Source organism: Rhodnius prolixus, unplaced genomic scaffold, assembly GCF_049639745.1.
Source record: "Rhodnius prolixus isolate KJV_2025 unplaced genomic scaffold, Rpr scaffold_8, whole genome shotgun sequence".
NCBI classification, from domain to species: Eukaryota; Metazoa; Arthropoda; class Insecta; order Hemiptera; family Reduviidae; genus Rhodnius; species Rhodnius prolixus.
The window spans coordinates 29,566,260-29,593,632 of NW_027411593.1; the positions used below are offsets into that span (position 1 = coordinate 29,566,260).

The 27,373-nt window shown below is 34.1% G+C and overlaps 1 protein-coding gene across 5 annotated transcripts in view; it reads right to left on the reverse strand.

Moving 5' to 3' along the window:
- Nucleotides 1-27,373, reverse strand: part of LOC141451120 (protein fem-1 homolog CG6966) — a 357,494-nt gene that overhangs the window by 250,333 nt on the left and 79,788 nt on the right. Inside the window, exons 1-2 of one of the 5 annotated variants that reach the window (XM_074122229.1) lie at nucleotides 19,190-19,211; nucleotides 17,341-17,367 (exon numbers count right to left, since the gene is read on the reverse strand). The exons of 3 other annotated variants lie outside the window; for them this stretch is intronic. In XM_074122229.1, coding sequence (XP_073978330.1) covers nucleotides 17,341-17,367; nucleotides 19,190-19,195 — 33 coding nt within the window. In that variant the 5' untranslated portion in view covers nucleotides 19,196-19,211. Of the gene's footprint in view, nucleotides 1-17,340; nucleotides 17,368-18,457; nucleotides 18,638-19,189; nucleotides 19,212-27,373 lie in introns of those variants that run through there. One more of the 5 variants, XM_074122232.1, reaches the window with a different exon arrangement.

Here is a 27,373-nt window from a genome sequence, read left to right on the forward strand (position 1 = left end):
CCAATTCTTCATGGCAGTGTTGTCCATAGGAATGTTATTCCCATGGGAAACGTCCCATGGGATGGGATGGGATGGGACAGCACACATTTGTATTTCCCATGGTAGCCGATACTTGATATTGTAAAATAAATTTAGGCTGAAATTTGCAGTTGCGTAAGTGCAACAAAATATAATTCATTCATCATCTATGTAACTGCATGGTGCTATGAGAAGGATATCGAGTCATCGTCAGCAGTAGAGCGCTTATTTAGTGCGACTGAATTGTTGCTGAGTAAGTTACGAAAACGGATGTCACCAGCTGTCGTTATAAACTCTGTATATATCAGATTTGCATGTAAGATGAAAATTGTGGAAATGGTTCAGGGATTACCTTGATTAACTGAATTATTAGAAACGGTCGATGAGCAGGAAATTGATAGTGGGCTGAATGAGCAGAGTGACTCAGAAATAGAATGAGAGTGTCAGAATGATACTGAATTGTCATACTTAGATTATACTTTTGAGTGTTAAAGTTAATAAATTTTGTCGTTTTGCGCGTCTCTTTGTACATGTAGTCCTATTTAGTAGACACTAAACGTAAACTTTCATAGATTTAATAATTTTATTTGAACTGTATTCCATATTAATATTATAATGGGAATCCCGTGGGATGGGATGGGACAGGCATAAATTGCCATGGGATGGGACAGAAAAATATGTCCCATGGATAAGCCTGCTTCATGGCGATAACAAAGTGCGAATTTCTCCCAGTTAAAAACATAGAGTCAAATTTACTTTCTCTTTCTATACTAATTACATATTGTAAGCTTCAAGAAAAATTAATTACGTAAACTGCAGTATGATAAGGTTATGTGAATATTCACATTTTATTGACAGAAAATATCTCACAGTCAAAATAAAAAAAACTATTTTTTTACTCGTAAAATAAATAAATAAATGCGTTCCCAGTTAGAACGATTTTTTTCTCATATTTTATAATTGAAATTATTTTAAATTTCATTTCAAATGTAATTTATTAATAATTATACATTGAAGTAAGCAAAGAGAAATAATCTGACTAAATGCCATAGAAACTCAAATAAATTACCCAGACAAAATACTAAAAACAAGTATAGATAACTAGCGTGGCTTTGTGTGGAGCAATACATGTTTTATAACGCTAAAATTTTCATAAAAACCACGATACTTTAGTGCACAGAATTTTAATGCAATTAATATTAACGAATAATTACTAACTAGATAATGTAAATCAATAATTCTCGCAATAATAAAGAAATACTACAGTATTCTATAATAAAATATAAACGCCCTGGTTAACATGGTGGCCTCGTAAATAGTTATATATATTTTATATTCATGTACGAATTTATTTCTATTTTTTAAACTTAAAAAAATAATATCATAATAAATATTGTAACCTAATGTTATTTCCAATAATTGTGTAAGAAAATCGAAATCGGAGTTAATCACCATGGTTACGAGGGCGGAAACTCCTTTGCGTTATGAATTTTCTTCATTTTAAACAAAGCATAATGGCAGCATGTATAATTCTTGCCTATATTATTCACAAATGTATTTAGCTCAATTCCGCTTAAATATTTCAACGAAAATATACTTTGAAAGTAGGGCTTAAATTTATTATTTTTACAAAAGGAAAATAAAACAAATAAATTTAAGTTAACCTAACCTAACCTAACCTAACCGAACCTACCCTAATTTGGGTAAATTATTAAAAATTATTTCATTTTTTATTTTATGATTTAAAATGCGACAACATTTGGAGTTATATGCGCCTAGAGCTTTTTTCCGTGCACTTCCAGCCTCCGGACAGTGTTCTCTCGTTACAGACAACCGTGTCCATCACCGGACAGTGTACTGTAAGAAGCTCCTAGGAAGAGAAAAATCTAAAACGGCCAACAGCTGGATTCGAACCCGTGATCTCCGCGTGGAAGCTACGCTAACCGCACAGCTACTAATCACTTCCCTATTATGAATTATTGCAATTTGAAAGAACTATGTACCTTAATTATTATGTTTAATTTTTAATAATTAGAATATCCGATTCTATACTTCGTTTTCATAAGGACACATTTGGACCCATCAGGTCGTTTGAAATTTTAGCAAGAAAAATTGTTTTATTGGAGGATTATTATTATTTACAATCTTAAGCTTTTAGCTAAAGTAATGCTTCTGAACAATTCTAGGAGCTTTAGAAGCAAAGCTAGGATTTCAAGTTAGTAGGAAACAGTGATATATACAGGGTGAATCGGTATGTATTGTCCATAGGCCTACTGTGTGTAGTACATCTAAAGTACGATACATCTAAAATAAAACTCAGAAAGTTTTAGTCCAAATTCGATTCTAATGACACGGTTAGAAAGACAGATAAATTTTCTAAAAATTGACACCATTTCGAAGCATAAGTTATTTTCCAAACAGCCTCAATCTTCCTCCGAATACTGGAAAAATACGAGGGTCGTTTGAAAAGTCCGTGCAAAAATAAAACTACTTAATTTTTTGGGGTAAACCTTTTTTATTTTTCAACATAGTCTCCTTTTAGGCTTATACACTTCGTCCAACGCTGCTCTAGTTTGTTGATCCCTTCCGAATAATAGGATTTGTCCAAGTCTGAAAAATAGCCATTCGTTTCTGCAATCACCTCCTCGTTTGAACAAAATCTTTTTCCCGCCAGCCATTTCTTCATATTGGGGAACAAATAGTAGTCCGAGGGAGCCAAGTCTGGAGAATAGGGGGGATGTGAAACGAGTTGGAACCCTATTTCTATTAATTTTGCGACCACAACTGCTGAGGTGTGAGCTGGTGCGTTGTCGTGATGGAAAAGGACTTTTTTGTGGGCCAATCGTGGGCGTTTTTCTTGCAGCTCGGTTTTCAAACGGTCCAATAACGATGAATAATATGCACCTGTAATAGTTTTACCCTTTTCCAGATAGTCGATGAGGATTATCTAAGACAGTCGCCATAATCTTTCCGGCCGAAGGAACGGTCTTCGCCTTTTTTCGCGCAGATTCCCCCTTGGTAACCCATTGTTTAGATTCTTCTTTAGTCTCAGGAGTGTAGTGATGTATCCATGTTTCATCCACAGTGACGAAACGACGCTTAAAGTCCTGCGGATTCTTCTGGAACAGCTGCAAACCGTCCTTGCAACACTTCACACGATTTCGTTTTTGGTCAAGCGTGAGCAATCGCGGCACCCATCTTGCGGATAGCTTTGTCATGTCCAAATGTTGATGCAAAATATTATGTACCCGTTCATTAGAGATGCCCACAGCACTAGCAATCTCACGCACCTTTCATCCATCACCATATCATGGATTTTATCAATGATTTCTGGAGTAGTAACCTCAACAGGGCGTCCAGAACGTTCAGCGTCCACTTGTGCCCATATGGCCACTCCGAAAATTTTGAAACCACTTATAAACTGTTCTAATCGAAGGTGCAGAGTCACCATAATGTTTATCAAGCTTCTCTTTAGTCTCCTGAGGCGTTTTGCCTTTCATAAAGTAGTGTTTAATCAACACACGAAATTCTTTTTCGTCCATTTTTTGAAAATCACTCGACTTCCTCGATTCAAACGAATGCCAAACACAAAGAAATAGACCGAACTGGCTGAAACTTGGTGTGTGTTCTTCCAAGAGATGCTACTAACTAAACATAACCTCGATACGCGCCAGTGGTGCTATCTCTCTGACTTTGCACGGACTTTTCAAACGACCCTCGTAAAAGTAATCGAAATTTTTAAGAAAACTCATTAGATGCTGGCACTTTTTATCAAAGTTTCCTTGTCTAATGAGCTTTCAAACGGTATATCATTTTCCAGGATTCCTTTTATCTTTGTACGAGAAATTACGTTTGTTTTGCAAGAAAACGTGTTCACGAGCACTCAAGAGTGTTAGTTTATCAAGTTGTTTAATTCATTGAAAACTCTATTAGATGGACCAGTAATCAATTTTTAAATTAGATTGTCTTAAAATAAGGAAGTCAAAGGTTACAAATTGCACTTTAAAAATTTACTAAATATTTGAGAAAATGTTAGGAAATATTTTAATATAAAGATGTTATGTTATGTCAACAGTTATGATGATGTAGTTTAACGTTAAACTCCACAAAATTTATACAACCCTGAAGAAGGTTATAGATTTACCGAAACGTTGGTGAAATGAAACAAAATTTACGATCAATATTCCCAAAATCATCAATTAACAACAGACGAAAACCAAAACATCATTGAATATAGCTTTTCTCTGCAATGTTATTACTAGTTACTCTAAAGTTAAACCACTATTTCAATTTTCGAATATTTCTCTTCCGAAGATTATTTTTGTGGAGCTATGTAATCTTAAACGGCCAGCACTTAGGTTATGGCCCCAGCTTTAAACGAACATAATTATCAGTTATCACATTTCTCACATCTCAGCTTTATTATAGTGAAAAGATTTCATTGCACTGAACTCCCACGTACAGATTCCGCCTTAGTGTATTCACTTCCCTATAAAAAAAATTATCTGTAACTAAATAGTATAACCCACAGTAGTAATTACAGCGTAGGGAAAAAAGTTAATAGTCTAACATTTTATTTTTTTCACACACATAATCGTGTTTTCAATCGTTTTTCCAACACAAATTTACTTTACTCCCGCCTTAAAAAGGAAAGATAGATACAATGCAATCAATTTTCAATTCAATTCGGACATTAACTTCAACAAGATAGAACCATTTAGCTGAGATTCTTGGCAAAAAAAGCTATACAGCAGGCGTCTTTCAAAGATTTTACCGACAGAAAGGAGTGTATACAACCAATGAACGGTCCTAGGTCATTAGTCTCAGTCAAATTCAACTTCTAATTGAAGGTACTAATAATATTGCTGAATGTAAAATAGATTTGCAGGTATAGATTAACGACCTCAAAAATAAATTAGGTAATAACTAGTAGAAAGAGAGGATAATTTGAAATAAGAAATTATTATAATCCCATTATGGTAAGAAAGATATATGAGTTATGAGAGCCCATTTGGGCAGTATTATTACAGCGACCTGGTGTGGGAGGAAGACTGAATGGAGAGCAAAGCAGGGTGGAGAGATGTTCTAGTATTTAATGCCTCCAGCATCATTTTTACTTTCAATTACACATCATCAGAACCGCTATTTTTCTTTTAATGATATGCCACTTTCAAAATATATTCAATTAATTTTATGAATAACCTCCTTTTAAGAACCATACTTGTAGGTGTTGGTACTTAACAGCTCGGTCTTTCTCTATTCGCCATACGCTTCGGCATGGATGCGTGCTACTCATCAGTGGATGATGTTCGGAGTTTTGTTATTCGAGAGAAGTATTATTCGCGTGGAGATAGTACTGTTACAGAATTTCTACAAGGATTATCAAGTAGTAAAACTCCGCATCAATCATCAGCCCACTGATGAGGGGCACGCATCTATTCCGAAACGTACTAACTGCTCGCTAAGAATGTTCAGTAAAGTGATCCTTTCTAGCGACCCATTTACCTCAATTTGGAAATTTAATTTCAAATATGATCTTTACAAATATTATAGGGTAGCAAGACAGTACAATATACAAGGTGTGGTTATTAAACAGAAAAACTATGCATGCGCCAAATCTTAACGCTGTGCAGGGTAAAGCCTTTTTTCTTTCGATTGCAGCGTCTCACGTGTTTGTAGAGAAATCAGTCTGACCGGAACCGTCGTTTGTGTAAGAGGTGTTAGTTTCGTTTTGCCGAAAACATGATACTACACATATAGTAGAGCAACGAATTGTCGTGAAATTTCACATCAAAACTTGATAAAACCGCTACTGAAACTTATCTTTTATTACAAGAAGTTTATGGATATGAATGTTTATCACGTGCGCAAGTTTTTGAGTGGTTCAAGCGTTTCCAGGAGGGCTGAGAAGACGTCGGAGATGATGACCACCCGGGTCGCCCTTCCACGTCCAAAATGGATAAAAATATCGATTATAATTAATCAACATTACTACCGTGATGTGCTTGCTCAACTCCGTGAAAGAGTAAGGAAAAAAACTGTCCCGATTTGTGAAAGAACAAGTTATGGGTTCTCTATCAAGACAACACGCCGGCTCGGCTCACACTGCATTGTCTGTCAAGACGTTTCTAGGATTTGGCGCATGCATAGTTCTTCTGTAGCAGCATCAGTCTCGTTATTTAATAGCCACACGTCGCACAAAATAAATTTTTAATAAAACCACAAGTAAGTCAAAACGGATTCTTCCATCTGAAAATCCAAAATCTACACGATTCCAATATATTCTCTTACTATCGTAGAGTACCAAAAATACAAAATTGACCAACCAATCTAATTTCAATTACACTACACTCAATATTATATATATATATAATTCAAACAAAATTTAAAAAAAAATATTTCAGCAATTCAAGGTAAGTTCTAAATATGTCTACATCCATCAACAGTACCTTACTATCACAAATGCATTAGAAAAAATTGAACCACTTTATCAAAACTACGATTTACTAATTCATTAAAATTAATATTTTTCTAAGAATTATTTCTATATTTTTTAAATTAATGAAATGCCCTTTTTTCTAAGTGAATTTCTTTTAGTTAACATTTAATATTATTTTGAAATGATCGCCATGTTGTTTTAATAACTCAACAAAATAATTATAACCAGAGAATAAAATCAGCAAATGTCAATGAATAGAGATAAAAAATTATACCAGATAAATATTTATTTTCGAATAAAGTTTTACTTCATTACATAATATTATTAAAGAAAAAGATAAATGTATGCCAAGCTAATTAACAGCTCAGTGAATGTGCAAATTATAATTAACAATTTAAACTCACAAAAAAAAGCGAGAAAGATAATAATGTATCGTAGTTAAAAATAACATACGACAGGAAAATTGTACAATCTTGTTTGAGTAATATGTAATCACAACAAAATGAATAACAAGATATTTATCTAAACGGAAGAGATGTGCCAGTAACCTGGATTAAAAAAAAATAATAAAAATACCACAAAGAACTAAAAGCGCATGCGCTTTGTAGAAATGTTTACGGTAACCAAATTGGAAGGACATACCGTACATATATATGAGCCGAACGCAACAATAAAGCCAACGTTTATTGTGCAAGTGGCCGATTGTAATAGAAATAAATTGCCACACTGTGCAGCCAAATAGAACCGAATGCACTGAAGCAATTTCACCTTTATATAAATACTAGACATAGTTTGTTATAGGTGTCCCTGTTCTTATTAGAGACCTAAAGAACCCCTTTTACCTTTGCTTTTATTTAATATAGGTACACATACTAATAAATGTAACATATTTAAATATTTATATAATATATTATTTTAATTTTATATACAGGGTGTTCATTTTAAAACGGCTCAAATGCATTTCATGCTTAAACGGTTAATCCGAACAAAAAATTGTAGAGGTAAAATTTGTTGCCCCTCACCTCTAGTTTCAGAATATGTGACTTGATTTTAGATTCCTGCCCGCATTCGCGGCTGACGCGCGACCAAAAGTGAGGGTTCGCAGTTGACCCCCATTTTCATATACACAGTTTTAAAGAGTATAAAAAGTTATGAAAGAAACCGGAAACCGCAATTCGATATCTTCAAAATTAAAGGTGCTAGGCTATTTCAAAATCTGGTATTTATTAATCGTATTTCAATTTTTTAACTTGTTATCAAAGAGAAAGAAGAGCACGCGATAGGTCATTTTTATGTATTTTTTCATCCCCTTTCTACTAAAAATATTGCCAAGGCAGTAAAGCTAGTATTTTTCTTAATATCGGGAAATAAGTCGTTTTCCGAGTGATTTTTCTAAGAAAAATCAAATGTTAAGAGCTTTAGATGTTCTCAAGCATACACAAAATGGCTAAAAATTAATTTTACATCTTTTACAAACAAGAAGGTATAATAATTATTTGGTAATGTTGGGAGAGTTACGTCTAATTACCAAAAAAAAAATTGGAAACCTCTTGCAACATATTTAAGTGATCAATATCTTTCATGTAAAGGATCAAACTTATTCCTTAATTTATCAAATAATACACTTTACGCAGCTTGTGCAGCCATGTATTGTGCCTTCAAAGATGCCAGATCAGTTACAGAGAGCAGTTTGATAACCTCCTGACTAACCTGGCTTACGAGGCAAGTTTGTGACTTTTTTTTGTTTAATCGCAGAGAAGGGGAAAGTGGTCCGAACCTACATTAAGAAGCGCAAAAAAACAAATATTTTGTTCAAACTTCCTAAACCCATCACTTCGGGTACAACATCCCGAACTGAGTCATGGATTTTGTCAATAATTTCTGGAGTAGTAACCTCAACAGGGCGTCCAGAACGTTCAGCGTCACTTGTTCCCATATGGCCACTCCGAAAATTTTTAAACCACTTATAAACTGTTCTAATCGAAGGTGCAGAGTCACCATAATGTTTATCAAGCTTCTCTTTAGTCTCCTGAGGCGTTTTGCCTTTCATAAAGTAGTGTTTAATCAACACACGAAATTCTTTTTCGTCCATTTTTTGAAAATCACTCGACTTCCTCGATTCAAACGAATGCCAAACACAAAGAAATAGACCGATCTGGCTGAAACTTGGTGTGTGTTCTTCCAAGAGATGCTACTAACTAAACATAACCTCGATACGCGCCAGTGGTGCTATCTCTCTGACTTTGCACGGACTTCTCAAACGACCCTCGTATATTGTGTTCAAAGCTACCCTACCAGTGGGGCAGATATTAGCATTGGCCACGACATTTTTAAATTAAAAAAATATAGATATGTATGTAAAGTACCAACTGTTTATTGATATAGATCTGTTAAGAAGACTTGAAAGTTGTAGAAAACAAAATAAAAAGGTTCAATAATACGATTCTGTGCACTCTGTAGCAGAAAATGTAAATTCTGTTCAAATGTGCCCCCTCGCCATACTACTTACTGTATAATACTACATATACAGTTTGTGAAAACATGCATTGCAATAGTGTAATAGTATCCGATCTTTTTGAGTTTAAATTTCGGAACATCTGGTGACAAGGATTTCTTATCAATCAAAATTTTATCAACATAATTTTACAGTCCTAAACAAACCGTGCATTATACTGAAAAGGCGAACTACCCACATTATTTTAATTTAGTGCCCTTAAATTAAATTTAAATTGGCTCCCATGGGGAAAAGTTTAAAATAAACGATTAAGTCCTGTTTTCTAGAATTATCGCGAAATTCAAAAAGCGAATCAAGTGGTAAGTCGCGGCTGAATAATTTTTATCAAAACAATATTGTCGCCTCGCCTGGGAAGTAGCCGAAGCATCAAGCAAGCAAAAAAGAAAACAAATTTGAATTTTTATGCGATAATTCGTTTTTGAACTTACTTTTTAGAATACTTTTTTTTTACACTCAGTGGATTAAAAAGAAATATTATTACCAGCAAAAACTCGTAAGTAGATTATCTGCCAGATTTAGCTATACCTTCTTATTATATAACAACAATCAGTATTTATCTATCAAACTACAGAAACGAGAGAATTCTACTTAAGTATAAAAGATGAACAAACTCTATTCTGAAGCTGCTTAATTTTAAGCTGTACTCTTTAAGCTTACCCAAAAATGAGTATAAAATAATTCCTTTCATAACTGAATTTACCTTTAACAACCTGTATTCTGCGAGTGAAACAGCAAAATTTCGTTTTAACTAATACAGCACAAAAGTAACAATGGCTGGTATGAGAATAGAGTATATATTTTCCTGCCTCCATATTCATATAAGTATGCATATCCCTTCTATTCAAATAATGTAAAAAGTCAATTAAAGCTACGAGGGTTATCGAGCTCTAATTATAATTACCTTTTATTACAGGAAAGAAAACTGGTTTTAAATTAACGTGACACATTTAACCCCAAAATATGATTTTTTTAAAAATTAATTGATAATAATTATTTTTATGCAAATTAAAATATAAATTAAGGCAAATTTTCTCACATTAATTAAAGATGAAGAAATATAAATCGGTACATTTTATTAAAAATATCGATATCTGCTCACAGCTGTTATGAAACGTATGATTACCAACATATAACAAAGGGTTAAGGCAAGAGATGAGTTACACGAGATGTCTTTTGGTGCAACTGATCCTGCATAGATATCCAAGTCTAACAGTATAAATCACATAAAATGATTCTTTAGAGAGAGAAGAGCCAATCCCTCTCCCCTCAACCCTTTCACTTTTCTAATAAGTACCATTAATGAAAATGGTTCTAGAAAAAAAGGTTTAACTGTAGACCCACCAAGAGTTAACCAAAATGTAACTAAAAAAAATCTTTGGAGCTAATTTTTGAGGTAAAAAACCAAAGATCAATTCAGTTAAAGAGTTACTTCCGTTACGAGTAATTTTTAGAGGCTAACTTACAGTAGATCTATTGGTGAGACCAAATTAAAATCAGTTTCCTCTTTCCAAAATTTTTTGTTTTCAAAGTTATTTTATGTAAACACTCACACTCACAAAGCTAAATTTCCCAAAACCACTTTTCCGAAGAGCCTTGAAACGGATATTTCAAAAAATTTACATGATCGAAATATATTGTTTACCTAGTAAAATATAATAAAAATTGAGAATTTTTTTTTTTAAATTACAATTAGTGCTGAGAAATGCAACTGCAACGTAAGTAGACCTTCCTTCTTCCCCACCCCCAAAAATATCAGGTATCGCATTTCGGTAATGTTAATACTATACGAGGTCTGTAATTAAGTAATGAGACTGATTTTTTTTAAAAAATTTTTATTCAAAAAGAATTACAATTCTATATTGGTCACCTTCAAAATAACTTCCTTCTGAAGCCACACAGCGCTGGAGGACGTTTCTTCCACTCCTCATAGCAGTGCTCGAACTCCGTTATTGGAGTAGCCTTCAGCTGGTCGGTTACAGCCGTTTGAATGTTTTCGACTGTCCAAAAATGAGTTCCCTTGAGGTGATTTTTCAACTTCGGGAAGAGAAATAAGTCACAAGGACTCAAGTCAGGCGAATAAGGAGGTTGAGGAGCCACAGGAATGTTTTTACTGGCCAAAAACCCGGATTATTGAAATTGCTGTGTGACAAGGAACATTAGCCTCACCCACTTGTTCTTGATGTTTGGTCTCAAACGAATGACCTCTTTTCGAAGTTTCGTCCACAAAGAGTTTCTACCTCAAGGTGAAACGGTCAATCAACATTTTTACCGAGAGGTTCTTGAAAAACTTCAAAAAGGGTCATTCGTGTGAGACCAAACATCAAGAACAAGTGGGTGTTGCATCACGATAATGCTCCTTGTCACACAGTATCGGAGTTCGAGCACTGCTATGAGGAGTGGAAGAAACGTCTCCAGCGCTCTGTGGCTTCAGAAGGAAGTTATTTTGAAGGTGACAATATAGAATTGTAATTCTTTTTGAATAAAAATATTTAAAAAAATCAGTCTCATTACTTAATTTACAGACCTCGTATATTTTTATCATATTATTTATTTATTTATTTTTTTTTTTTTTTTTTTTTGGCGCATCAACATCTGAGGTTATTAGCGCCCGGAGCTTTTTTCAGTGCACTGCCGGCCTCCGGACAGTGTTCTCTCGTTACAGACAACACTGTCCATCACCGGACAGTGAGCTGTAAGAAGCTCCTAGGAAGAGAAAATCTAAGGGTCAGCTGCTGGATTCGAACCCGGGACCTCCGCGTGGGAGTCCAGTATGCTAACCTCATAGCTAATCCCTTCCCTCTTTATCATATTATTATTTCAATTTTAAAACTGATTAAGAACAGCAGACGAGCCGGAAACGTTGAAATTTAAGCAACATTTTCTTATGGTCCCAGCCAACTTTTTGCAGTTTGTACGAGTATATTCAAATTATCGACATGCATGTGCGCAATGAAATTTATACAGCTTACAGAAAATCGAAGCCATTATCGAAAAATTAATAATAATAATGAAAGCCTTTAGTAGTATAGAACTTAGTTGAGGGCTTATCGTAGTTAAGTTACTATAAAGTTACCCAAGGTATGTAAACCGAATATACAGTTCCAGCAGCTTTTCTTTTTTTTGAGATATTTACCCATACACTCACAGACGTATCAGACCATTTTCTAAAAACTACAGTATCAGACTCCTGGGACAAATTAAAAGAAAATTTCGTGAAAATCAATTTTGAAAATTCTCTTAACTTAAAAAGAAAAGCAAACTTTTTCCGCAATAATACCACTCAAGAAATTTCCTAAAGATTATTATAGAGTTCAGGAACGGTGGTGCTACAATAATGTATTATAAACTTATATAATCGAGATTAATTTTTCCTCCAAAAGATGGCGGAATGTTTGAAGTGAAGTTACCTTGTTGGTTTTTCACTTGATTAGCCCAGTACCTCTACACAAGACTTCAACGTAATCGAATTACTCACAGCTGTACATTAGATCAACATTTTTAAACTTATATCTTTATTATCCTTCCATTGTAATAAATTATTCGTTTTTGAATAATTTTAAGAGAATGGATGATGAATTTTTGAATATCTTCATCCATCAGAATGAAAAAATAAATACCAATTTCAGTCATGATTTTTTTATTATGCCGAGCTTTCGACCTAGGTACTAGGTCATCTTCTGCAGGGCTGTGGAACATATTTTACGATGTATTATTGTTACAATAATTGTATTAAAGTGGATTTGTATAATATAATGTAATTTACAAAATGATTTACCTTACTGACAAAATAATACTTTACATTCTATAAGGCTTGTGGGTCTTCTGTCTTGTCTGGTTATGAACTGAGTGTGATCCGGTTTAATGTGTTTGATTGTGAGGAGGTTAGTGTTGCCAACTGTCAAAGTTTTAAGTATTTTGTAGAAAGTTGGTGAATATGTTATTTAAAAATTGTTCGAGACTGTTTTGAAATTTAGGCTGTTTTCTGTCTTTGGTATTTTTTTTTAAATTTATTTTGTAATTTACAATTTGTATAAATATATACAATAAGTAAATAAGAGGTGTATGAGATGAACTGGTGCGGGAAGAGCAAGAGGAGAGAAGCTACCCAGTGGTAGCACTCTCTACATGAGAGAGGGGAATGTGAAGAGAATATGACTGGGAGAGAGGAGAGATTTAGTTCTTCAGACCTCAAGGAAGTCGCGGGGCCACTGGCGATTCAGTTATTGAGGAGTATTAGGGATGTCAAAGGAGGCGAGAGACTGTACAAGAGGATTAGAGCTAGTCGAGAGAGTAGTACGGAACTTTTGGTATCTAGTCTTGGCGAGTTGGTGTATGAAGAGGAAGTTGAGGTCTATGTGAAAAGTGAGGTTAGTCACCGTAGAAAGGAGCGTCAGCTATCTGCCGAAGTAGTTTTGATTGAAATGTTTGTACAGTCCGTATGTTTGTAGGTTTGCCTGAACCCCACTGCTATAGTCCGTAAGTCCACATAGTTTTGACAATAGTACTGTATATTAAACGTTTGAGTTCAATAGGCAATTTGGACCGTCGTCCAAGTAGTCTGTAAAGCAGTTTCGCACGTTTTGTCATTACTTGTCTTTTAAGTCTAGTATGTGGACTTGAGTCGCTCTCTTTGATATATAAATCATTTGCAGGACTTTCTTTATACGAGGGTCGTTTGAAAAGTCCGTGCAAAGTCAGAGAGATAGCACCACTAGCGCGTATCGAGGTTATGTTTAGTTAGTAGCATCTCTTGAAAGAACACACACCAAGTTTCAGCCAGATCGGTCTATTTCTTTGTGTTTGGCATTCGTTTGAATCGAGGAAGTCGAGTGATTTTCAAAAAATGGACGAAAAAGAATTTCGTGCGTTGATTAAACACTACTTTATGAAAGGCAAAACGCCTCAGGAGACTAAAGAGAAGCTTGATAAACATTATGGTGACTCTGCACCTTCGATTAGAATAGTTTATAAGTGGTTTCAAAATTTTCGGAGTGGCCATATGGGCACAAGTGACGCTGAACGTTCTGGACGCCCTGTTGAGGTTACTACTCCAGAAATCATTGATAAAATCCATGATATGGTGATGGATGAAAGGTGCGTGAGATTGCTAGTGCTGTGGGCATCTCTAATGAACGGGTACATAATATTTTGCATCAACATTTGGACATGACAAAGCTATCCGCAAGATGGGTGCCGCGATTGCTCACGCTTGACCAAAAACGAAATCGTGTGAAGTGTTGCAAGGACGGTTTGCAGCTGTTCCAGAAGAATCCGCAGGACTTTAAGCGTCGTTTCGTCACTGTGGATGAAACATGGATACATCACTACACTCCTGAGACCAAAGAACAATCTAAACAATGGGTTACCAAGGGGGAATCTGCGTCAAAAAAGGCGAAGACCGTTCCTTCGGCCGGAAAGATTATGGCGACTGTCTTTTGGGATTCGCAAGGAATAATCCTCATCGACTATCTGGAAAAGGGTAAAACTATTACAGGTGCATATTATTCATCGTTATTGGACCGTTTGAAAACCGAGCTGCAAGAAAAACGCCCACGATTGGCCCACAAAAAAGTCCTTTTCCATCACGACAACGCACCAGCTCACACCTCAGCAGTTGTGGTCGCAAAATTAATGGAAATAGGGTTCCAACACGTTTCACATCCCCCCTATTCTCCAGACTTGGCTCCCTCGGACTACTATTTGTTCCCCAATATGAAGAAATAGCTGGCGGGAAAAATATTTTATTCAAACGAGGAGGTGATTGCAGAAACGAATGGCTATTTTTCAGACTTGGACAAATCCTATTATTCGGAAGGGATCAACAAACTAGAGCAGCGTTGGACGAAGTGTATAAGCCTAAAAGGAGACTATGTTGAAAAATAAAAAAGGTTTACCCCAAAAAATTAAGTAGTTTTTATTTTTGCACGGACTTTTCAAACGACCCTCGTAGAATGTAAAATATTATATTGTTAATAAGGTAAATCATTTTGTAAACTACATTACATTATAAAAATTCACTTTAATACAATTATTGTAACTATATTATATTGTAAAATATGTTCTACAGCCCCGAAGATGACCTAGACCCTAGGTTGAAAGCTCGGCTTAATAAAGTTTATAATGACTGAAACTGGCAATACTTTTCATCTTATTGGATTAATAAATCAGCCACGAAAAACAAAGAACAATTATTTTATCCATCGATAGAGAATTTGATTTCTCAACTACGTATGTTACCGTCACAAAATTACAATTTATTGTCATTAAAAATAGTTTGTTTCTGATACAGTTGCTAGAGCATATCAGAGAACTGAGAATCCTTGTTCCTGTTCGAGCTCCAGTCAGCTCTGGGGGGGGCCTAATCCCCCTTCCTCAAAAAACCCAAAACTCTTTACATTCTCAAACAGTACGTCAATGGGAAACTAAGCCAAAAGTCGATGAAAGTATAAAATCTATGAACAATTTTTTAAATGCAGCATTATTTCGAAAATTGCAGATCATGTTTTTAAGTCCCCTCTGATTCGTTGTTAGATCTATCTGGTTCACTGAGGGTCCACAACGATCAGGTCCTATCGGTAACCATTTTTCTTTTTACTTTTGTTCAGACTCTATGGTTACCACTGAATATCATATTTCAATTTAGAAACCTAGACACCATCAATTTTTCGCACAGTAATAAAAATAATAAAAAAAATAGCAGCAAATCAAATTACACTTTTAAGCCAATAACATTCTTCAAAAGAGATAACTCAATAAAAAAATCAGAACAAAATATTTTCTAGAAGATAGGTAGCTCACAGTATGCTGGAGTTTATATGTGTAGTAGAAGAGAAATATTATATAAAGTAGACCGGAAGGCCAGCCGGTTGGTATGGAAGTGCTGGCTAAGGAATTCCGGATGGAAGGTTGTAAGAGATGAACAGATGGGTGTGATACAGGTGCTAGCAGCATGGAGGTGCAAGGAGATGCAATCACTAGAGCGTGTTCACCATTACACTACACTGGCCCTTCTATATTACACAGTCACACATTAACTCACACTATTCAATGTATATAGTTTGTTTTAAATAATTTCTGTAACAGCGTGAACAAAGTACAAAGTACATGCATGGAACACACTCAAATTACAAAATAAACAAAGAACAATTAAAATTTGGGTAGAACAATATGAACTGAAGCAAAATAAAACTATGTAGAGTGGATTAAAATCAAGGATTTTAAATTTACATCAGTATATTAATAAAATTTGGTACTAAATTCTGGAACAGTACGGTTAGCGCATTTCCTAGACCCCTCCCTCCAGTTGTGCAGATGCATTATTCCTTAGTGCAGAGTTCCGCAACCTATGTGCCATTTCTTGATGAAAAAAAGTGGCGTAATTTCAATTTAAAAAAAAAAAAATCAATAAAATATCAATCAATTAATCAATAAAAAAATATTTTCATTTCCAGAAACGAAAATAGCAGCATGACATTCTCTCTGGACCCCAAATTTCAGCTACGAAACTATAAGTAATTTTATAAGGGAACAAAACCAACCTAAAATGATGATTAAAATATTAATTGCCAAAAAAATGATTACCAAATATTATTAAAGATCAAGGAGTGTGCTAGCTAGACAAAACTCTGGACGTTGAACACATCAACACAAAACTGCAACAATCATAACCCAACTGAGACAGTTATAGTCAATTATTAACATACAAACCTCAGTCAAATTTGGATAACCAGTTAGTAAACGACTAACAAAACCATTAAAAGCAAGAAAACCGGATAAAAGTAGAATTGTTCAGTGGACTAAAATCAAATCAGTAATCAAATCTATGCACGGACGAACTGACTAGAATCCTAAATAATTAAGATATTTCTATCTAAGATCTTGCTATAAATAGTTGATGTCTTGTTCAACGGCACTGATCTGACTCTAGTGATCTTGACATTGATTTCGTAAAGCATCTAGCCAAGTACTTCTACAGTTTCGCATCGATCTAATCCTTTCGACTCTCCTATCATCCCTGACAATCCTACACGCCGACTAAAACGGCAGTTAGCTCCGAGATCTGCAGAAGTTATCAGTAAAATGGGTGCAACGTCGAGATTGCTACCAATGTGTAGTTTCTCACCTCCTACTCTTGTCTAACAGATTCCATTATTCACTTATTTACTTATTGTGTTCTTACGTACACTGATTTTACATTTAAAAACAAATAATAAAACCTACTCCAAGAGGTAATAATAGCTTGGGAGCGTGCATAAACTACTCTTAAATATTCTCAATTTACCACAAATTACTAACTAAGTAATAAAGAATACAATTACTTTACTAGAAGCACAAGCTGAGATCTAATTAAAATTACTATTTCACTTACGTAACAGCTAATCGCTTTCCCACATACCTGGAAAATAAATACAATTATTACTATTAAGCGCTATTATTACTAAAACAAAACAAGAATAAAATGCAATAAATGTTGTAATAAAGATTTATCTAAAAAATAGAAAAATTATAATTATTTTCCATATAATAATTGACTAAAACATCATAAACTAGCATTCATACAAGTTATCTAATAAGATAAACATTACTGTTCTCTAATATTTTTCTTTATCAATGTTATCACACCATTTATAAACTAATATTTTAGTAAATAGTTTGTAGAAACCCATTTTCTTGTAACTCTTATCTATACCAGTTAAAATTTTATCATCAGAAATCCACTTATAATTATAAATGGTTAGCAGTGAGAACTCGACAAATTTCTAGAGATACGATAATTTAAAAAAGCTAAACTCATGAGTGTAGGATTATAAACATTAGGTAGCCGACAGAATGGTAAATAAATTAAATATAATTCGAGTTTTACACCCACAGACACAAGACGAGAAAAAGGGAAAATTTCAAAAAAATGGAGACATCACCATGTTTGTGGAAATAATAATCATAAAATCGTAGGAGTCGTTTTCCAGAAAATATTTTTTGCTATTTTTCTCATCGCAAAAAGCCTGAGATCGAGCTTTTCAAAACTGAAAATGGAAAATCTGAACGAGATCCATATTTCCTTCTGAGGTTGTGGCAAAAAAAAGTTAAAATTATACATGAGGAAAAGTTCCAAAACACCCTCGCTAGTTACATATATTGAAGACACACTAGCGCACCAAACGGCAATTAACACAAACATGAGCGTTAGCTCCAACCTAACTTGAAACATTTTTAATTATAGTTAATGCAATTTATTAATCAATATAAAAGACAATAACATGGAAATCGAAATTTTTACCAGAATTATGGAATCAACATTATATTCATTTCTATAATGAAGTTAAAAATCTTAAAATGGTTGAAATTAACAGAAAGGACAAACACTAAACCGTAGGATGTATTAAGTAAAATTTAGATGAATTAAACTATAAATAGAATTGAAATGGAAAAGTTTTATGTATGCAAATATGTTAAATGACTAAGAATTGCAAGTCTTAAAGTCCTACCTTTTGTTTAAGTTGAAATCACGTTTTGCACCACAGCTTTCAAAGTTAGTTTTTCCTTTGATTCGATTTTAACTATTAAAACAACAGTAAAATGCACTGAAAATTTAACTTCACTCACTAAATTAAGTTCAAAGATTACAAAACTAACCACGTTCACATTAAAACTAACAGTATTTTGCACATAAAAAAACAACAAAATAATTAACTATACTGAAGTAAAACACAACCAAGAAAAAGATGGCTACCCGTGACTAAACACAACAACTGATAGCAAATATGGATATCAAGCAGTAGGGCCAACTTAATTTACATTATCAAAATAATGTACAATAAATAACATGGTGTTAGGAACAAACGCAACAACTACTACCACGAACACACCAAATTGATTCCTTCTCTAAACATCTATTATATTCGATGAGAATTACAAGAAAAGTAATTTCTTAATTGGCCGATAACCTTTTAAAACTTTTATATTTCTTGATGGAACAATTATTATTAATGTATCATTTTATTATCATTTTGAATTCTCTATTCCTTTCTTGTTTCACGAATAATTACTTCTTCACTTTTAAGTTCCTTTAATAATTAATACTTCTTTTTAGAACAAAACCACCTCTACTTAATATACCCTGCTGAAAACATTTAGAAGACTCTTCTGCAATTAATGCAATGAACATTTTTCTTGTAACTTAAAATATGAGCGAAAATAAACATTAAACGCTTGCTTACTGGCATTTACTTTGAAATTAATTAAGTTTTACTTCCTTTTACTATTGATTAGGAGGAACGATCTTGTACAATTTTCTAAATAGAGTTTTTAAGAAAAAATATTTGTTTTATTAGGTCATGTGAGTAAACATGTGATCATGTGAGCCCAGGTAACCGAAATTACAAAACAGTAAATAAAACAAATCTGAAAAAAGAAACACGAATGGAACATAACAGCTTTACTTTTTGGTTTTTATGATAATTAAGGCAGAGAGTGGTATAAGTTTGTGAAAGTAAAAACCATGAAAACAGCACACTAACGAACCAGGTAGTAAGTTTAATCAACCAACCATTAACATCTACATTCTGTGCAGGTGGTGTGATTATGTATGTCTTAAAAAGATCCATTTACAGCTATCAGTTTAAGATTTATAAGCGTTACTGGGTTTGTTGCATGCTGTAATACAGTGTTGAATTGACAGAGATTAAGATGGTTGCTCTACTCATGTAAAATCTAGCATCACATTGATTAGCTTCTACATTTCTTTCCTTTTCAAGCATAAATCATCCAATTTATAAAAATATTTTTCTTTTTAAATGAAATATGCAAAAATTTTGGGTGTTCATTTTAAGACGGCTCAAATGCATTTCATGCTTAAACGGATAATCTGAGCAAAAAATGGCTGAGGAAAAATTTGTTGCCCGTCACCTCTAGTTTTAGAATATGTGACTTGATTTTAGATTCCTACCCGCATACGCGGCTGACGCGCGACCAAAAGTGAGGGATCGCAGTTGACCCCTATTTTCATATTTTAAAATACACAGTTTTAAAGAGTATAAAAAGTTACGAAAGAAGCCGGAAACCGCAATTCGATATCTTCAAAATTAAAGGTGCTAGGCCATTTCAAAATCTGATATTTATTAATCATATTTCAATTTTTTAACTTGTTATCAAAGAGAAAGAAGAGCACGCGATAGGCCATTTTTATGTATTTTTTCATCCTCTTTCTACTAAAAATATTGCCAAGGAAGTAAAGCTAGTATTTTTCTTAATATCGGGAAATAAGTCGTTTTCCGAGTGATTTTCCTAAGAAAAATCAAATGTTAAGAGCTTTAGATGTTCACAAGCATACACAAAAAGCCATTTGTAGAAATGGGATGAAAAAATACATAAAAATGACCTATCGCGTGCTCTTCTTTCTCTTTGATAACAAGTTAAAAAATTGAAATATGATTACTAAATACCAGATTTTGAAATGGCCTAGCACCTTTAATTTTGAAGATATCGAATTGCGGTTTCCGGCTTCTTTCGTAACTTTTTATACTCTTTAAAACTGTGAATATGAAAATGGGGGTCAACTGCGAAACCTCACTTTTGGTCGCGCGTCTGCCGTGTATGTGGGCAGGAATCTAAAATCAAGTCACATATTCTGAAACTAGAGGTGACGGGCAACAAATTTTTCCTCTACCATTTTTTGCTCAGATTAACCGTTTAAGCATGAAATGCATTTGAGCCGTCTTAAAATGAACACCCTGTATATTTATTATCTCTTCAAGAATGGCTGGTTTAACTTGGACGTCCCCATAAAATAAACAATGTTCACGTCATTCTGCCAGATAATCAGCTCTCGCTGATGCTATGTACATGTATATTCCATCATAGTATTTCATCATCACACCAAAACAGTAAATTAGACAAAATTAACACTCGTTTAAATACTAATTAAGAAAACTAGAAACATAAATCATGAAACTGTACCAGTAAATAAATGCAATAAATAAGAAATGATAGAAGAAAGTAATGTACGCAATAGTGCCAGATCTAGAGCGTACCGAACATCTGGGTCACAGTATGTGACAAGAGACGTCAGCTGAAGGATGTGATAAAGCACGCATCGCAACTAGTTCTAATTTAACAATTCTCAAAAGAACCAACCAACCAACTATTATTTTTATTATATTAAACCATTTTGTATTTACTAAGTCGAAGAAGATTTGCTCTTCAAAATCTCAATACCCGCACCTCAGAGGCACCACTTTCCACTTTTTCCATAAAATTGAAGGTTGCCCATCTGGTGGTTGGAGGAGAGTAAATTTGAAGACAATAGTGCAAGACTAATATATAAAGCTAATAATTACCAGAGAAGGGAAGGGATTAGCTATGAGGTTAGCATACTGGACTCCCACGCGGAGGTCCCGGGTTCTAATCCAGCAGCTGACCCTTAGATTTTCTCTTCCTAGGAGCTTCTTACACCTCACTGTCCGGTGATGGACAGTGTTGTATGTAACGAGAGAACACTGTCCGGAGGCCGGCAGTGCTCTGGAAAAAAACTCCGGGCGCTAATAAACTCAGCTGTTGATGCGCCCCCCAAAAAAAAAATTACCAGAGAAAGCAATACCATTTTGTGGAATGTCTAGGGTAAGTAAAAAACAAAGAAGAGTTCCATATTACCACCACTTCCTCTCGTTCTAATTATAGCGATGGATTTATTTGGTGCCTAACTGAATCATAAATAGGGACGCTTTTTAATAAAATTCAGTTAAAATTTCAGTTGACAAATTGAAAATTTTCATCATATGCCAACATGACAAATGATTTTTAAAGTTTGTAGTATATCCGCTGAATATTTCAACAACCATCCGAGAGACAAACTGCAAATAACTTTCACCCAAACCAATACTGTTCTTTAAAACTATTATTCAGACCAAAAGAAAGGTACAGTCCACCAACCAATTTTATAAAAAAAAATACAGTTAACCAACCGAGAAATTATAATAATTTATAAGGCCAAGTAAAATCATAAAGTTTTAGCACCTTACAAAACTTTTAAAAACAAAAGAATAACTTAGTTAAGTTATAAAATATTTACAACGAAGAGTTTAAGATAAACTATGCTAGAAAGTTGAAAGTAATTTCTGTTTGCCCAGCTTGTCAATGAAGAAAAATTAAATTAAACTTCTTGAAAGTACATTTTGTTTAATGAAAGAAATTGCACTCATTTCAAAATTTAGTATTCATTAAAGAAGTCATTTGCTTCAAGTCTATGCACTTTGGATGCTTTACTTTAATGAGAATTATACAAGCATGTCGTATAAGTAGAGACAATTCTAACCTGCCTAGTTGTTAGACAATCAGCTTTTACAACTTCTCTTGAAGAACTATTAAGTTCAAACTGTTTATGGTGATGTTTTTTTTGTTTTTTTTGCATTTATTCAACTAAAAGAAGATATTATTTTATGAAAGATTTTCGAATTTGATATTTACCGGAAACCAGCTATACAACCTTCGTAAAACCACTCATTTCAACCCACAGAACCACAAAACTGTTATATTTCCGGTTAATTGACTTAAAACTTGAACGCAGCACTTCCTATGACGTAATATAGTAAAAGAAAGTAAAAAATAAAAAGGAAGGAGTTATTGTTTTGAAAGCAGAACCTAAACAAGTAATTCTAGAAGTGCAGATAGCGTGACTCGGATAGTTCCTTCCCCCCTCGTGTTGTGTACAGTGCAGGAAGGAAATTTCGTCCTTGATGCAATGTGTGTCAGCAGTGTCACCGTCTAGAAATTTGGAAATTTTAATTAAATACAATTAAATAGTTCTTACGCAATTGATGTTAAAAGAAAAAAAAGTAATGTCTAATTTTTCTGGTTGGCTATTCGTTCAACAACCAAATTAAGTGTCGTGGACGGAGGCGACCAGCAAACGTACTTTAATATCTCCTTTACAAAAAGTTATAGTCTTAAAAGTTAAGTGTAAAGATTGATTAAACGCCAAAAGGTACACACAGTCACTTTAGAGACATGTAAGGAAGCTTTAACCACTCCTTCGTGCTAAATTTTAGCAAAATTGGACCAAGCGTTGTAGAAATATTAGTAATAATAGTTTTACAGAGAACCTGACCTACGTGAGCCAAACTCCTCTACTAAAGATACACAGCGACGAGTCCTCTAAAAATGCAAATCTACATCATTTTCTGAACCAAATAACACTTCATTGAAGAAAATAGATTCACGAAACGATAATTTCAAATTATTACAAAACTTCCCCTTAGTGGGAGTAAGAGCAGAACGTCGCTTTAATGGTACGTAGTGGTGCCCAAACCCTTTCATCCTGCCAAATTTTATCAAAATCGGGCTCAGATTTATTACACTTATTGGTAATAATAATTTTGGAGGGGGCCTCACTTACATGGGGGCTAACACCTCTCTGATTCGATGTACAGCGTCGAGACCCCCAAAAGACACATCTACATAAAATTCCGAATCGAATAACACCTGATTCATGAAAATCGGTTCACGCGTTTAGGCGCTACGCATTTTACAAAAAAAGTAACAAAAAGAACAAGAACATTTGCTGAAAATGCCGTTTTGGCCCATTTTCAGCAATGTATTTCTCGAAATCTATTAGATCTGGGTTGTTGCCAAAAATTACAGTAATAAAGGAGGATTTGCCGTATATTGTAAAGAAAATTTGTGAATTTTATCTTTTATAGAAAAAGAGTAAAAAATTGTCAAAGTTGGGTGTTTTTCAACGTTACGCTTTTTCGTGCACTTTTTGACGATCAAACCTTTATACAACTGTCCTACTGGACAGTTTAAATAAATTTCTCACGTAAACCTTAAAAGAAAATCCAAGACCTGGACCAGGAATAGAACCCAGTGACACACAATACCTCTAACTGCTCGCCTACCGTGGCGCCTTGACAAAGGATTTAAATTTAATACGTTTTTTTTAGTTCATATTGACATTATAAGTTAAAAGGGCACCTCGTCTCTCAATTACCAGAGGCAGCTATAAGTGTTAGCTCTTCAGATTCTCAAAAGTATCAAGTAGTAACCATAGCTGGAGTGAATAAGTGCACAGCAGGCTGCGTAAAGCGTCAGATTTAGGTAAAATCCTTACAACATTCTTGGTGACTTCGTTTATTGGTAGAAATTATCAATGCTGCATTTTTTTTAGCTGAAATACTGGTATTTATAAAAGGCTAATAGTTTGTTTTGGGAAGGTAGTCTAAGCCTTAGAGCCTAAAGTGAAGTTACCCACTGTGCAGTTTTATTGTGCAGTTCCATTCACGATGACATAGTATTTGACAGAAGCAGTTACTACACCTTATCAATGATATTCTTGTTTCAAATTTTGATTTAGAGAGACAGTGCAGGCAAAAACAGAGTTTATTTAGTTTAATCCTTGCTTAAAACTCTACCATTTTGGCAAATACCTCATTTAAAGAATTTGTCGCGAGGAATTTAGGGAACCCTATTCGATGTAAACAGATGGCAGTTTTCTTGTTTCTATGGCAACAATCTTTTAAAAATGTCCATAAAAACTTTGAATTATGTTAAGGCTCATGGCTATTTTGGTTAAAAATTGCGACACTTATTTACAGTACAAAAGTTTTAATTGTCTACTTTTGTGAACTTAGAACAGAATTGCCAAGTATTTCTACGCTTAGAGATGTGTTGAGTGTAGAGGTCAGAGATGCTTCGTACATAAATTTAAAGGAAGTAGTCTTTGCATAAAATCTACATACATTAGCAAAGATATCGAACGATTTATACCCCAGGTGTACTGTTCTTGTTTCAAAATAGATACTAATAAATTTCAAATCAGAATAATCTGCTATTGTACTCAGTAAACCAAGGTGTGCTTTTAATATAGGCCTAGAGGAGCAATACATTTTTAAGGGTGCTGCTACAGAATCAGTAAATCGATTTAGGTGAAATAAAATGAAACGAAATCTTCATTGCTTATAGAGATTCAGATCTCATAGCAAGGGTTGACTTTTCTAATTTATAATACAAAATGTATTGTAGTTTTAATTCAATATTGATGTATTAGTACATATTAGTAAAATTAAGTAAAGAAAGTATCAGGTATCATTTAATTTACAGAGAATAATCTTATGAACATAAGTAAAAAACAAAATTAGAAAAAGATATAGAAGGATAAATCATAACTGAAGACAATCAACTGAATGGCTCATGGCAGTAACGAAATTAATAATTAATAATAATGGGAATTTCGTCCAAAATGGTTTCTTTTTATTTACGTTTTATTTTCGTTTATTTTATTGTTATTTATTCATTTTTTAAATTATTATTATGGCTACATTGAATAGTTTAGAAATGGTATGAGATAAGGTGGGCAAGGAAGTTTCATTGTAGAGCTATTTTTCTAAATTTGAGACTGTTTGTGACAAATAGAAAGATATTATTGACTTTAAATGGATTTAGGCATGCAAAAATAATAAATATATAACGAAGTTTAAACAGAATTGTAGAAAATAATGACGTTTAGTTCTTCAGACTGCAAGAAATCGCGGGGCTATTGACGATTCAGTGGGCGAGATGGATTGTTAGGTATGTCAGAGGAAGGAGAGACAGTACGAGAGGATTTGAGCAAGTGGAGAGAGCAGTATGGAACTTGAGAAATTTAGTCTTGGCGAGTTGGTCTATGAAGGGAATGTTGAGCTCGTTGTGAAGAGTGAGGTCACCATAGAAAGGAGCGTCAACGATCTGCCCGAGTAGTTTTAACTGAAATGTTTGTACAGTCCGTATGTTCGTAGGTTTGGTTGAACAGCTCTAGTCCGTAAGTCCACGTAGGTTTGAAGATAGTACTGTATAATAAACCTTTCGAGTTCTATGGGCAATTTAGAGCGTCGTCCAAGTAGTCTGAACAGCAGTTTAGCACGTTTTGTCATTTGTCTTTTTGAAGTCTAGTATGTGGGTTCCACATGAATCTTTTGTCTATAAAGAGCCCAAGGTAGCGCACCAGATCTGTACAAAGAAGAGGATTGCAGTTCAAGATGACAGGTGGACAGGAGCCCCGCCGGAGCGTAAACGTGGCATGCTGGCATTTCTGTGGGGGGTTCAGTATTATAAACAAAATTTGTACTACAACACTAAACACGCTAATCTGTATCACTACAAAAGAAGATTTCTCAACTTTTCAATGTTTAAAAGAAGGAGAAAAAGAAAAAAAAAGCAAACAATGTTTCTGAAGAGTCTTTCTTTCAATCTAGACAGGATGCAAGAACATAAAAAGAATTTGAAGAATACTCTCCCTCAAGGAGCTGAAACCAGATATGACAGGTTCCAACAAACAGGTCGTGCAGCTTCCGAAAATGGCCAACCTTACAACTTTCATCCTCATGTACTAGAAATGAAAGATCCAGTTGTAGAAAATATTTAGAAGATGACCGAGCAGGACCAACGAGTATTTTTTTTTTTTTTAAGTTGGCATACTTAGCCGACCAGTTGGCGAACTTCAGCACTCTATACAGGGTGAAAATTAAAGAAGTGCCTCTTATTCAGGGACCAAAAATATAAATCATAGCCTTTAGTCCGATTTCCTAAAGTTATTATTAATAAGCAATTCATTATTAGGCAGATTCTCAACTGTTTTGTAAAAAAAAGGACAATTTTATAACTTTTATAATTTATAAGACGAGTGGTAAGGTAAAAGAGTGAACTGGGTAGAACCCACATTCCGCAGGCCACATGCGACCGGGGCCGGCAGTTAAATTTCCTGCGGTTCACCGCTACACTTCCCATGGTCCGATATTGTCAAACAAAATTAAATATTTCAACTGTACTGCTATTCTAAACGTTCCATATTCTAATTTAGGGACTAAGGATTTGATATTTCACTAGGATTCAATGGGAGAAGGTTACAATAAGGTTTTGGAAAAAACCATTCCAACGGAAGTACTATTTTGTTAAAACAATTTCCTAGTTTTTTTCTCAAAATCGGGTCAGACTTTTTTATATTTTTATTTAATACAAATTGCATAAATTAGATCTAAAACTTTTGATCGGGACATTTTTCAAGAAAAATGCTACATTTTGTGAAGGGATGCACATGTGCAAAGATTAATACCTTTCTCTTTAATTATTGTTCTTTAAAAAAAGGGGATTAAGGACTTTCTCGGGGAGGGGTTGCAACAGGCTTGCCAATTAGGTTACATTTCAGCAGTTGTAACATCCTGTAGGTTGGTAAGATTTAAATATGTCACAATTCGGTGTCAGATCCTTGAGAATTGTTTAAAAGATATTTTCCATTACATGTTTATTAAGAAATTGAAGCTGAAAATAATATTTCTACAAAATAATTATTAATAAAGCTGTTGAGTTGTAACTCAAGGTAGATTATACAGGATGTTTAATGGAACTTCTCGCCTCCTATTGGCTACTAGCCAAAT